At 41.8% G+C, this 13,638-nt stretch overlaps 1 protein-coding gene across 5 annotated transcripts in view; it reads left to right on the top strand.

Moving 5' to 3' along the window:
- pth2ra (parathyroid hormone 2 receptor a) overlaps nt 1-13,638 on the top strand; it is a 91,372-nt gene that overhangs the window by 24,805 nt on the left and 52,929 nt on the right. For 4 of the 5 annotated variants that reach the window (XM_049594939.1, XM_049594936.1, XM_049594938.1 and 1 more), the window contains exons 3-5: nt 727-837; nt 4,165-4,286; nt 10,919-11,016. In XM_049594939.1, coding sequence (XP_049450896.1) covers nt 727-837; nt 4,165-4,286; nt 10,919-11,016 — 331 coding nt within the window. The remainder of the gene's footprint in view (nt 1-726; nt 838-4,164; nt 4,287-10,918; nt 11,017-13,638) is intronic. The other variant, XM_049594940.1, reaches the window with a different exon arrangement.

Below are 13,638 nucleotides of genomic sequence, written 5' to 3'. Positions count from 1 at the left end.
TTACTTTCATAAGTAGCCTTTTTCACTAAATTATATTTATCTTTCTGAAAAGATATTCAGTGATGAATTGTCAATTATGTGACATTACCAAACAGAAAGAGCATTGCTTTCTAAAGAATGTTTTCCACATAAAAGTACAGTCTTTTGTGGAGCAGGGAGGATGTGAATCAGCAGAGGTGCTCATTATTTTTGGGGTGTCCATTTTGTTGTTCTTAAGTGGCTCTTTCTCGCAAGAATGTTTTTTGATTTTGTATACATCCTGCAGAATAAAATCAGTTGACATCCTTTGGATTATTTGAAAAGCTTTTGTTGGCAAAGGGCAAAGGAAGATGTGATGCTAAAAAAGTGTAGAGCCAAGATTCAGTGTATGCATTATGCTATGAAGACATTTGACCTTGAGTAGGTTAGCATGTGGGAGCTAGAGTTGGGCGATCTTGTCCATATCCTATCGTCCTATCGCCATCTAGTGAAATCGCTGATGAACGATGTCATCGTCATTCTCCTGACACTGTGTTGTTTGGTTTGTTCACCGCTCCGTGACATGTGCGTTAGTGTCGAGCGGGCGGAGGCGTTGATCTCGCATCCCTCCCCCGACCCTCCGCTCTCTCACTAAGCAGCCTCCCTCTGTCTCCTCTCACTCAGCCTCGATCTCGTCAGCATGCGCCACACACGCACCCCCCCCCAGTATATGTATGTTAATTTCTGCTTATACTCTTCTTGCTGTAGATGAGGTGTGCCCTCCAGACTGGGACGGTCTCATTTGTTGGCCCCATGGCTCCCCTGGGCTGGTTACCAAGGTTCCCTGCCCCTCTTACATCTATGACTTTAATCACAAAGGTTAACAGTTTATGTATTTTTTAAAAAATGTATTCATTTTGCAGATATACAATTACTGATTCTGAGACAAGAGGACTGAAATTCAGGCTGTTTATGCTGTTGATAGGCTGTAATGTAAGTCATTTTCAGGGTGACTTATTTTGAACAGGAGTATCTAAAAAAATAAATCAGCACATATATACAAAAAATTGCATTATACCATATAGCATTATCTGTTTTGTACTTTGTGCTTACACTCCCACAAAGGTGTTTTCAATTATTTTGGCTAATTATAGGGGCGATGATATGATGGAAATTATCAGGTCACTGGACTTCATGCACTGATAGGCCTTTTTCACAGCAGATGTTTTGTTGTAGTAAAAGCACAGGTGCTTCTCACAACATTAACGATGGCTCTGTTCTATTCATGGATCCCGGTAAGCCATGACAGAGTGACGTTGAACCAGCATGCACAACACCGGGACCTTGAAACCGAAGCAGCTAAATGGAATTGAGACATTATTAATCTTACTATTTATACCAGTTTTCTTTCTCAGGAGCAGTGCGGTCTCACTTGGAAGACGTCGAAATCTGGCGCCTGGGTTTCAGAAACCAACCAAAAAGGCGTCCTTTAAAGGGGCAAAAAACGAAATCGTTCCACCACTACGTTTGCTGTTGTGCATCTCCACGCACTATTACATCCAGACAGTCCCAGTGTTTCTTCCGCAGGCTCCACTTCACTCAGCTGCCCGATATACCCACTGCTTCTTCCCACATTAACCTGAATAACAAACCAGGGCTCGGTGCTCTGGTTGGATCCAAACACAGAGCCAGAGCTAACGTTAGCTGGGAAGCTAGCGGAGGCTAACTGGCTGTGCTGGCAGCTGAGTGAAGTGGAGTCTGAGGAAGAAGCACCGGTTAGCCCTGGTTTCACTACAGGCAGATTCACTCGCCACAGGGGCGAGGAAATAAGACCTAAACAGCCAACTAAGTTTGGCTTAGTTTAGCAGTTAGTGATGTCTTTAACTCACTCTCAGTCTCTGCTGTGTTTAGCTATTTCCCTGCTTTCCTGTTAGCGTTAGCACTAGTCGGCTGCCACGCTAACGTTCCTACTGTTCTCCATGAGCCAGGCTCACGGGCTCATGGAGAAGAGTAGGGACGTTAGTGTTAGCATTAGCGTTAGCTCCTGGAGTTAGCACTAGAGCTACTACGGCTACTGGAGTAACTTACAGCTATGGAGCGCTTCTGCCAGCTCTTCTAGTCACTGAGCCTCGCCTCCATCTCAGCAAATATATTACATTTATTACAGGTACCATCATCATTGAAGTAGGCAGGGAAATAGCTAAACACAGCCCACCAGGCTGCCTGCCGGGCTACATTTTACAATGCTAATTGCAAATGTTAGCTGGGCTGCCGGGTTACTCACCTAACACAACCGTACAGCCTGACCCATTGCTGGGACAGAGCCGCTAATAACTCAAGCTCCGGACATTAACCCATGCCACGATTGTAACATTAAATTTAATTGAATCGACATAGCGACATGTGCTTAACGTTACTATAACACTAATTAAAACAGACATTTGACTCCACCATTTCACTTTCAAAATACGTGCTGCCATTGCTTACTGGCTGTAGCCTATTATAGGGAGGGAAGGGCTCTGGGGGGGGGGGTTCACATGAATGTGCATGTGTAGTGGGTTGTACTCTCATGCGTTGTGTATAGACGACATGGACGATCATCAATGACTCCGACATATTTTTATTCGGTCACAGCTGGTAGACAAATTGAATAACATAGGTCAGTTAGCTCCCACAACCCAGCAAGACACAGGTGACACATGCTACGATGCTCTGCAGACTGTTCATGCTAACTAACGCATGCTAACCAAAGTTACAACAACAATAAAAATACTGTTACCTGGTAGACAAATCGAATAACATAGGTCAGTTAGCTCCCACAGCCCAGCAAGACACAAGTGACACTGCAATAAAATGACACATAAAATAAAACACACTGCCTGTAAAACCCGTTAAAATAAATATTACGGAGCTCGGTAAAACTTGACCTACCATGCTACGATGCTCTGCAGACTGTTGTTTACTAACGGGGTGCACCCGTGAAGCCTGCAGGGGCCCATCAATGTGGCATTCAGTTACTGTCAGACAATATGAATTTGCAGCTCCCCATCACAATACGAAAACAGCACACATTGTACAGGCAAGCGAAATATTTATAAATCAAAAGCAGTGTATCTCCAAGGATGACCAACATAGTTATTAAAGGCAAGTGAGATCATTAAAACATTAACTCCGTTACACATGAATGCACAGCCGGACCGGCTTGTAAACAAGGGGCTGGAGATCAACACAGAGAGAGGGTGTGTGAGGTCATGCTATACTCCAGATGAAATTACACCTCTAGTTCTTCACATAGCTATTTTTTAATTCCTTCAATCTAGAAATGATGAATTTCGCTTATTGCTCCTTTAACATAGGCATGAAAGGCGGCTGGTTGCAGTTAAAGTTTAACGGTGCCAGGGGAAATACGGCTGGACAAGGACGAAAGTTGAGGTTGCAAAACTCAGAGAGGGGCGGGTGGGCGGGAGGGGTGGTTTTGGGGTGATCCAACAAACAAAAACTTTCATCCGAGAGAGCGGTGTTCGTGTCCCGTAAAATTCTAAAGCCAAACATTATTCTTTTTTCCTAAACCTAACCACGTGCTTTTGTTGCCTCAACCCAACCATGTGTGTTTGTGGTTGAAGGAAAAAATAAAGTCAATACGCGGTGTTGTACCAACAAAGTGTGTTTACTTTTAAAGAGGCTGTATGTAAACGTTAAATTTCCTGTGACAACAGAAGTGTATCTTTAAAAAAGAGAACTTGACATGGTGTCCCAGAACGTTGACAACTGATGCACCCAGCGTACCTTAAACTTTGTATGTGGACGTGGAAAGTCCATGACTAAAACGATAATATGTGTCGAGGTCGGAGTGAGAATGGGTTGTACTCTGACATGTCAAAATGTCCTCTGTGAAAAAGACTATAAGAAAAATGAAGGTGTTTGCCCCACTCTAACAGGTGCAACAAAGTTGTCAAGGGAGTCAGGGTGATATCAAGCAAGCACTGTTTGTACATGCCAATACAGTCCTCAAAAGCAGTCTAACCAGCCAAAATAATTAAATTTACCTATGTGGGTTTGCTAAGGGTGTGCAGGTCCTTGGATAGTAGAAGTTTCACTTTACTAATCCATAAGATCAACCTGCATTAAATGCTTTAATCATGAACAAACCATTTTTCTTGTTTGTGTTGTAAGTGTCCAAAATCATGTTAAAGTATGTGTTTACAGGACATGCTTACAGGAAGTGTGATGTCAACGGTTCCTGGGTGTATGTGGACCGCTGGAACAAAACATGGCACAACTACTCAGAGTGTCTGCGCTTCCTCCAGCCCACTGATGAGGAAGGGAGAGTAAGTATGACTGTCAAATATTGACTGTCAAACTTGCTAAATCAGTCTCATTTACATACATACATGGATAAATGCACAGATTGTTAGCATATGTATCAGTCAAAGCTTTTAATCTCACAGCCTCTTGAGCAAGCTCATGCAGAGACTGGCTGTGAACAATCTGACAAGAACAAATGTTCTTTAATAACTGGAATTTAATGCTGGGCATCCATGTGTGCTTTATATCATGAAACATTGTTCAAAATTGGTTGGTGGTGCAGAAGTTAAGATTCACAGCTTTCCACATGACTGTCCGACAAATGAACAGCTCTTGCCATCCTCTGAAACAGAACCTTCTTTTGCGTATTACCTCTTAATACAAAACAATGTCAACTTTCGACTCCTCATCACAGGCTGCATGTCTATGACTTGTTTGAGTTAATTTGAAGAGTGACCATCTCTTTTCAGGCTATTTTATTCTTTTTCAAATTATTCTAGGCCAAATGAGTTCAAACTCAACAGTAATAGGTAGGGATGCACCGAATATTCGGTAACCAAATATATTTGGCTGAATATTTCAAAAAAACACACGTTCAGTATTCAGTGGAATAAGTTAAAAGCAAGGCCGAATAATAGCGGCGTGTTTTGATAACGCAGTCAAACAGCGTGCCGTGACGGGCGGAGTAAAATGTTGGCAGTGTGGCGATGTATCGCATTTGCGACTAAAAATATTTCTGAGCGAGCAAAATAGGCTTAAATCATTCAGCACGCTGTGCGAGCAGCCTACAGATTTCAACCACCAGCAGAAACGAAAGGCGAATCGCACCGGTTGTGGGTTGAACGGGGGTCACAGACACAGACAGTAATGTATTCCTTTCAAATACGGCAGCCATTGGCTTACCGGCGACAGAGAAGTCGGCTCCAATAATATCCTCTTCTTGGCGTGTGGACTGCCCAGAATTACCTGAACAGCTGAGCCAGCTGAACACAGGTATGTGACATGTCAGAGGAGAAACGAGCCGTTCACATTTCTCTATTTGTTGCAGGTAATGGCCGACAAACCTCACCGCACTTTAGGGACTGTTCTTTACTTATGAATGGGAGGAGGGTGGCTGGTTGATTCTTATTTTATTTATTTATTTTATTTTGATCCCTTTGATCCCTTTGATCACTTATTGATGCTGTTTTTGAAGTATGAATAAGTCAATAAGTAATTTATTCCATTGAAATATCATTGATATATTATAGAAATGTGATTTATCTTTTCATAAATGACAAAAGGCACATCTGCCTCATTTTCGCTGTGGTATCGTGATACTACTCAGAACCATGGTATTTTCATTGGTATTGTACAGTGGGATCCAATTTTGGTACCGTCACAACACTAATCTGGAGGGGGTTCATCTGCAAAAACTAATGAAAAACTAAACAACGATATTCGGTATTCGGTACTCAGTATACGGCCAAGCGTTTAATATTATTCGGCTTCGGCTTCTGCCACAAATTTTCATTTCGGTGCATTCCTAGTAATAGGTAGAAAAAAAGCACACTTAGAGAAAAGTCTGAAAAGTTGACAGGACTTGGTGTGGGAGGATTGTGGTTTTCTTACAGCATTTCCTCTGTAATTCTCTCTCAATACCTAAAACCTATCTTGCATTCTCCAACTGGCAATCACTGTGCTGAGGAAATGTCATCTTTTTCCTCTAATGTAGTACTGAGCAGGTAGTTGATAAACACACACACACACACACACACACATAAAAAAAGGTTCTCGAAATAGGAGCACTAGTCATATAGCAGGGATTCTTTTTGAGAAACCGACTGAGTGAAAGCTCTGCTCTAACCACTGACCTGAGGAGTGGAGGGAAAATAAGTGTACAGTATCCAGCTGTCAAGAAGAGTAAACACGTATTAATGCTAGTGCCAAGTTTATCTTTATGCTGTTGAGACTTTTTTATGGGTTATGTCCCCATATATATGGAATATGTAGCTGGGTGGAGAGATAGTCTCAAAATGACAGAGAACTACTTTTGTGTAAGGTGATTCAACTTCACCCTTTTTATACAACCCATTCATCTAAGCAACCCTAGTGCCTGGGAGACTATCAGTCACCTGCTCTGTGAAAATGAGAAGATAGGTTATTACCAGGGAGGGGGCTGCTTTTGTTTGCGATATCAACTAAACCTTGAGGGCCCTTTGAGTCTTGCCAGTACTTAAGAAGCTTATATCTTAGATTCAGGAAAACAAGTGCTTTGTTAAAACTCCCGACCTTGTCTCCAATTTGTAAGCATACAAATACTAAGGATTTAAGACTGCCACATACTGTACATGCAAAGACTTGATAAATCTACCTTTTCTTCAGTTTTAATTAAATTCAGACTGACATGGCAAGAGCTCTGGGAATGAGTTACTGATTCATTCTTTAATGCAGAGGCATCAAGACTTTTTCAGCTCATGGCCATCCATCCATCCATTTTTAACAACTTATCCAAAGCTGGGTCGTAGTGGCAGCAGGCTGAGCAAAGTGCTCCAGATGCCCTTCTCTCAAGCAACGCTTTCCAGCTCCTCCTGAGGGATCCCAAGGCGTTGCCAGGTCAGATGAGATATGTAATCCCTCCAGAGTGTTCTGGCTCTGCCCTGGGGCCTCCTACCAAGGCAAGGCAAGGCAATTTTATTTATATAGCACCATTCATACACAAGGCAATTCAATGTGCTTTACAAGGGAAGTATGTTAAGATAAAACATTAAAGGAACAATAGATCATTAAAAACAAAAGCTAAAAGCAAGAAAACAGTGCAGAAAATGCATTTAAAAAGCAAACATAAAGCAAAAGCAACAGCAGACAAATATAAAAACAATAGCTACAGATTATCCTAACAATAAGTTACATATCTAGTTCACTGGTAAGCTGCAGTAAATAGTAATGTTTTAAGCCCTGATTTAAATGAGCTGACAGTTTCAGCCGACCTCAGATATTCTGGAAGTTTGTTCCACAGGCGGGGAGCATAGAAACAAAGGTTGCTTCACCTTGTTTGGTTTTGATCCTGGGAACACTGAGTAAACCTGTTCCAGATGATCTGAGGGGTCTGGATGCTTCATAACGTACAAGTAAATCAGAGATGTATTTAGGCCCGAGACCATTTAGTGCTTTATAGACAAGTAACAAGATTTTAAAGTCTATCCTTTGACACACAGGAAGCCAGTGCAGCGATTTAAGCACTAGTGTAATGTGCTCCACTCTCTTGGTGTTGGTGAGGACTCTGGCAGCAGCGTTCTGGACGAGCTGCAGTTGTCTGATTGATTTTTTACTCAGGCCTGTGAAGACACCGTTACAATAGTCCAGCCTGCTGAAAATGAAAGCATGAACAAGTTTTTCTGTATATGGTTTAGACAGAAATTCTTTTATTCTTGCTATGTTTTTAAGGTGGTAGTAGGCTGATTTAGTAATTGTCTTAATGTGACTATTGAAAGTGGGACATGCCTAAAGCACCTCCAGCAGGATGTGCCCAGGAGGCATCCTGATCAGATACCTGAACCACCTCAACTGACCCCTTTGGATGCGAAGGAGCAGTGGCTCTGCTCCGAGCTCCCTCCGGATGTCCGAGCTCTTTAACCTATCTCTAAGGCTGAGCCCAGCCACCTTCTGGAGGAAACTCATTTCAGCCGCTTGTATCCACAACCTCATTCTTTCGATCATTACCCATAGCTCATAACCATAGGTGAGGTTTGGAATGTAGATGGACAAGTAAATCAAAAGCTTTGCCTTCCAGTTCAGCTCTGTGTTCACCGCAACGGTCCGGCACAGCGCCTTCATCACTGCAGAAAAACGCTGATCTATCTCACACTCCATTCTAACCCTACTCATGAACAAGACCCTGAGATACTTAAACTCCCTCGCTTGGGGCAGTAACTCAGTCCCAACCTTGAGGGGGAAATCCACAGACTTTGAGGTGCTGACCCTTATCCCGACCATTTCACACTTGGCTTCAAACCGCCCCAGTGCATGCTGGAGGTCACGGTGTGATGAAGCCAACAGAACCGCATCATCTGCAAAAAGCAAAGATGGGACCTTGAGGTCTCTCTTGAGCTCTTGACCCAAAAGAAAAAGTTTGTGTCTCCCCGGGACACTTAGTTAAAAATTACATTATGAATTGCCATAACATCCACATTTAAACCTACATTATCTACATCTACGTGTTTGATGGCACATATACAGGGTACATAGCAGTATTAGCATCTTGTTCAATTTTAGTAACAATAACTTCATTTATATAGCACTTTTCTTTTCAAAAACAAGTTACAAATTGTTTTACAAGGGGATAAAAACAAGAGGAATCACCAGATATATCATTTAAGTAGAATTGATACACTAATAATGACAAGTGAGGCATGAATGAATTACTAGAACACTGTAAAAACAAGTAAAAGTAAAATGGAAGAAAAACAGATTCAAGAGCAAGCAATCTAAACTGGCAGTTCGTTCCTGAGTTGAGGTGCCTGACTCCAAAGACATGGTCTCCTCTGGTTCTTATAGACCTGACTTAAGCCTCTTAAAAACTCTGAGATTTTAGCAGTCTTACAAGTTTAGTGCAAGCTATACTGCCCGACATGGATCTAATTAACTTGGGTACAACATCAAGATTGATGTATGCAAACTGTACGAAGACAGTGCCTACTGAACAACGTACAATGCAGTAGTTTCCCATACTAAGCACACAAGGATGCTGCATGGGTTATTACTTATCCAACTGTGAAGCCCAACACAGAGAGTCACATTATTAAATAGCTTAATAGCTTAAGAGTTTTGTTGGCACTATATACTGTGTCTTTGTGTCTGTTTGCTAGCAGCTAGGTTGCTCACCTGGCAGCTGCATTTCTGCTGCTGTTTCCTTCCATGCTTTATCCTTCTTTACGCGATCATGTTAAGAGCTAGAGGACACATCATATAGGCAAGGCTTCTGCTGCCACAACTGTGTGGAGTTTGCATGTTCTCCCTGTGTCAGTGTGGGTTTTCTCCTGGTACTCCAGCTTCCTCCCACAACCCAAAGACCTACGGGTTAGGATAATTGGTGACTCTAAATTGCCCGTAGGTGTGAATGTGAGTGTGAATAGTTGTCTGTGTCTGTGTGTCAGACCCTCAATAGGATAAGCGGTTACGGAAAATGAATAATGAATTCTATAACGTATGGGTAACGAGATGCTAAAATAGATGTTATGTGGACTCTTCTGTTGGATTTAGTGAGTGCTGCAGCATTTTGAACTAGTTGAGGTTTGGAGAGGTTACATCAGGTGAGACAGGAATACAGCTTTAGAATTCTTTGCACCTGTTATTCCTTCACTTCACTCTCCTGTCAAAGTATACAAAATAATTAGACCCCTGGGCCCGTATTCACAAAGATTCTCAGAGTCCTCTCAGGGAGCTCCTAACTTAGCCTAAAAATTCCTAGCAAGGAATCTTAGCTTCGGAGTGATTCAGGAAGTTTCTGAGAGCAACTCTGAGCAAGGAGGGGACAGAAACTTTTATCTTAGTGAGGAGGTGTGGTTGACCCCGTTGCTAGGTATGACGCAGTCTTCTAAAAGCTGTGATTGGTTGTCACAAAAAGGAAAAAATAAAAAATAAAAGAAAAACAACTGTGCTCTTAGTAATGAATGGACAGTGAAATCAACCGATCATAGAACTTAGACTGTATTAAGAAATGTTAAATGTTAAGAAATGTTAATTGTTAATTAATTAATTGTTAATTAATTGTTACATAGCTTCAAAATGTTTGAACGTACCTCATTCACATGCCGATTATTATATTGATTTGCTTATTGTTATGTTTACGTGCCATGCTGGTAATTTTTCTACTTAATCTATTCGATATTAATGGTGGACGCAGACTCAGCTGTCAGCAATTACTGTGATTGCTGGCCTCCTTGTAAAAAGCGATTTGATTTGGCAGAATGACCAAAACAACGAACGAAATGGAGAAAAAAAGAACGAGAAAGCTGAACTGGACAGAAGAGCAGTGCCTGCTGTTGGCACAGCTTGTCGAGGAGAACAAAGGAGTTTTAAGAGCGAAATTCGGTCCCGGGATCACGGCACAAGGGAAGAGGTAGACTTGGGAGCACATTGCCCGACAAATCAATGCATCGTTCCCTCTCCTTTTACGCATTATTGCGTACTATGCTGGGTGGGAAAAGTAAGCTCATCCCTGATGAGGTCAGCCACAGACATTATCCCTGCATGATCAAGCTGTTAGCGTCTTATTAAATCACTGTCGTTTAATAGGCCTATATGGAGAATATCTCTCCTTCCTCTCTGTCTTTCCACCATCTTCTCTGTTTAAGACACTCTTAGGCTTCTTAAAAGTCCTCCTCCCTCCTCTTAACAGTTTTTTACCTTAGGAGCTCTCTTAGGGCCCAAGATGCTTTGTGAATAACTTTTATCTTACCAAGGGAAAATTCTAAGAAAAATCTTAGAATTCGAGGAGTTCTAAGATTTTTCTTAAAATGACGTCACTAAGAGCTACTTTTAGTCTTAGGATTACGGGCCCTGGTATTCACTGCATGTATCCTCCTGAGCCATGAGTCATATGTGGTTTTTTTGGCAACTCTATTTTACCTTCAAGAGTGGACTGAAAATCAAATATGTCTCTCTGTGTTCACAGCAAGACTTCTTTGAGCGGCTGTATGTCATGTACACCATTGGCTATGCCGTGTCTTTCAGCTCTCTGCTCGTGGCCATCTTCATCATTGGATACTTCAGGTAAGAGAGTATTTTCTAATGTTTAAATTATGTGCTGCCTTTGTGACAAGCATGCACATCAGTGGATTAACTGCAGGAGGTGGATCTCTACTGTGTCCACATCTTTACATTCTACCTTGTATCCTGAAAAGTCTCAGGTGTGGGAACTATAAAACAACAAGGTTTAATGCCTAACAACCACATACTTTTCAGGTTGGTCAGTTAGTTTTGGAAAGTCTCTCGCCCCCTGAGGGGCAGCAGGTTAATTTTAGTGTCACTGGTAGTGCTGCACAATTAATCTAATCGCAATCGCGATGTCAGGCTGTGCGATTACATAACCGCATAAAAGGCTGCCATTTGCAATTTAATATAAATAAATGTTAACGTGTGAACGTGACTGCCTCTCCTGTAGTGTGTGGAGTTTGTTGACATCATGCCCACAAACTATCCTGGTGCGTGCAGCAGTGACCAACACAGACACTTAAGAAGAGCATGAGCTCGACCAAGAACAGCCTGAGTTGGTGGCGAAAAAAACGCAACATATATTATTACATGGCGATACTTTGGATTCAGGTACGGCAACGTTGAACAGAAAGACGTGCTGTGTAAAAGTTTAAAAGTTAAAGTCGCCACGTCCCGCGGCAACACGACCAATCTATATCAGCACTTGAGACAGCACAGAGAGAAGAAGAAAGAGTGCATGCGAGAGAAAGCCGAGCCGTGTAACGTTAAAGACAATGAGACAACTGAAAACCGCCAGAGCCTCATAAAACAACATCCAAGCACAGTTATGCAAATATTTGTAAGTGTCACAGGGAAATCATAACAACAACCATAACAAATGAAAAATTGAGCAATTTTGCTCTGTTTCGGCCCACTTGACATGCTGCTGTGTTGTGCTATGGCACTGGAATTTGTCATTTACGTGACAACGCCTGAATGCAACACAGGCTCGCTCCGCTGTGTGTACAGTTCAGGTACAGTTTGACTGTGCTCAGTCTGTTGATGGTCATTGACACACTGTCTGTCCATAACAATAACTATGTCAGGTCAGTGCCCCCCTAATATAATGTAGGGGAAACACTGAATCAAGCAAAAAGACTCATGATACCACTTATATTTATATTTTATTGTAATTATATTGTAATTGCAATCGCAAATCGCGACATTGTCCCCCATAATCGCAATCGCACATTTTTATCAAATCGTGCAGCACTAGTCACTGAGCAAAAAATTTCATCCATCTATGTCTCAACCCTCACTTATGATCATGAGCTTTGGGTAGTGACTGAAAGAATGAGACTGTGGATACAAGTGGTGGAAATGAGTTTCCTCCATTGGGTGGCTGAGCTCAGCCTTAGAGAGGGTGAGAAGCACAGTTATCCAGGGGGAGCTCAGATTACAGCCACGGCTTTTTCATGTCGGTTGAGGGAGTTTAGGCATCTGATTGGGATGCCTCCTGGGTGCCTCCTGTTAGAGGTGTTCTGGGCATGTCCCACTGGTTGGAAGCCTCAGGGTAGACCCAGAACATGCAGGAGGGATTACATATCTCTTCTGGGAACGCCCTGGGGGGATGCCCAGCCTGCTGCCCCTGTGACCTGGCCACGTTAAAGCAGATGAGATGGATGGATGGATGGATGGATGGATGGATGGATGGAAGGAAGTGGTCTGGAAGAACACTGGACTTCTGCACCTCGTGATGAAAAACTTCAATCTCAGGCCATTTTCGGAGTGAGCAGCTGTCAATCATGTCTAATACAACTCTTTTATTTCTCATCTCAGATGAATTCGGAAAACATTTTAGTGTACCGTTTAGCGGTAAAATTAGAAAGTTTTCTTATTTTACAGCTAAACAGTACACTAGAAAATATTTTCTGAAAAAAAAAAAAAAAAATTGGCTCTTAAAGAGCATTTTTTCAAGAGCTTTTCTGCAATTCCTCCCCAAGATCGTGCTCTTGCGGGGTTCTTACAGAGCGAGTGTATCGCACCTTACTGATAAGAAAACATGCCTTTTAACTTAAAACTGCAGCATGCAGTATGTGAATCTTTTTTTCTGTCTTTCCTTGTGAAATAATCCAGAAATGGTCGTACAAAGCACGCTAAACAAGAAATTCAAGTCTAATTGAAGAGTTCACTTAAAGACTGAAAAATGATGCAGCCCAATATCCCAAAAAATCCCATCCACATTCCAACTTTCAGTGCCAGTGCAGGAAATGAGTAAGTAAGGGTATGGAGTGTGCGTTTACAGACTTAACATTCACTTTTATATAAACTCTAACCTGCACAAAGTTGGCAGTGGATGTAAAAAAAGTTGTCCTTAAATGTAGTCCAGAGTTTTGGGAATACAGCAATATTAATTCTATATTATTTATTAATGTATCCAGTGTATTGTATTCATTGTATATCCATTGTATCTTATGTACGTACATGTAGTCAAGTAGATGAACCAATGTAATTACATTCGCAGTTTCTGAATTAGGAATAAATGAATAAATAATGGCCCCATGTCCTGCACCAAAATTACTTTATTTGCCAAAGCTTGGAACTTGTTCAGCTACTAATTCGTGTTGCTGCTGATGAATGTGCTACATATCATCAAGTAGAACAAAACTCTAATTTCATGCAGCGTCACTGGCATGTTGC

This window comes from Epinephelus fuscoguttatus, linkage group LG13 (assembly GCF_011397635.1).
Source record: "Epinephelus fuscoguttatus linkage group LG13, E.fuscoguttatus.final_Chr_v1".
In the NCBI taxonomy this organism is placed as follows: Eukaryota; Metazoa; Chordata; class Actinopteri; order Perciformes; family Serranidae; genus Epinephelus; species Epinephelus fuscoguttatus.
This window is presented reverse-complemented; position numbering and strand designations above follow the sequence as displayed.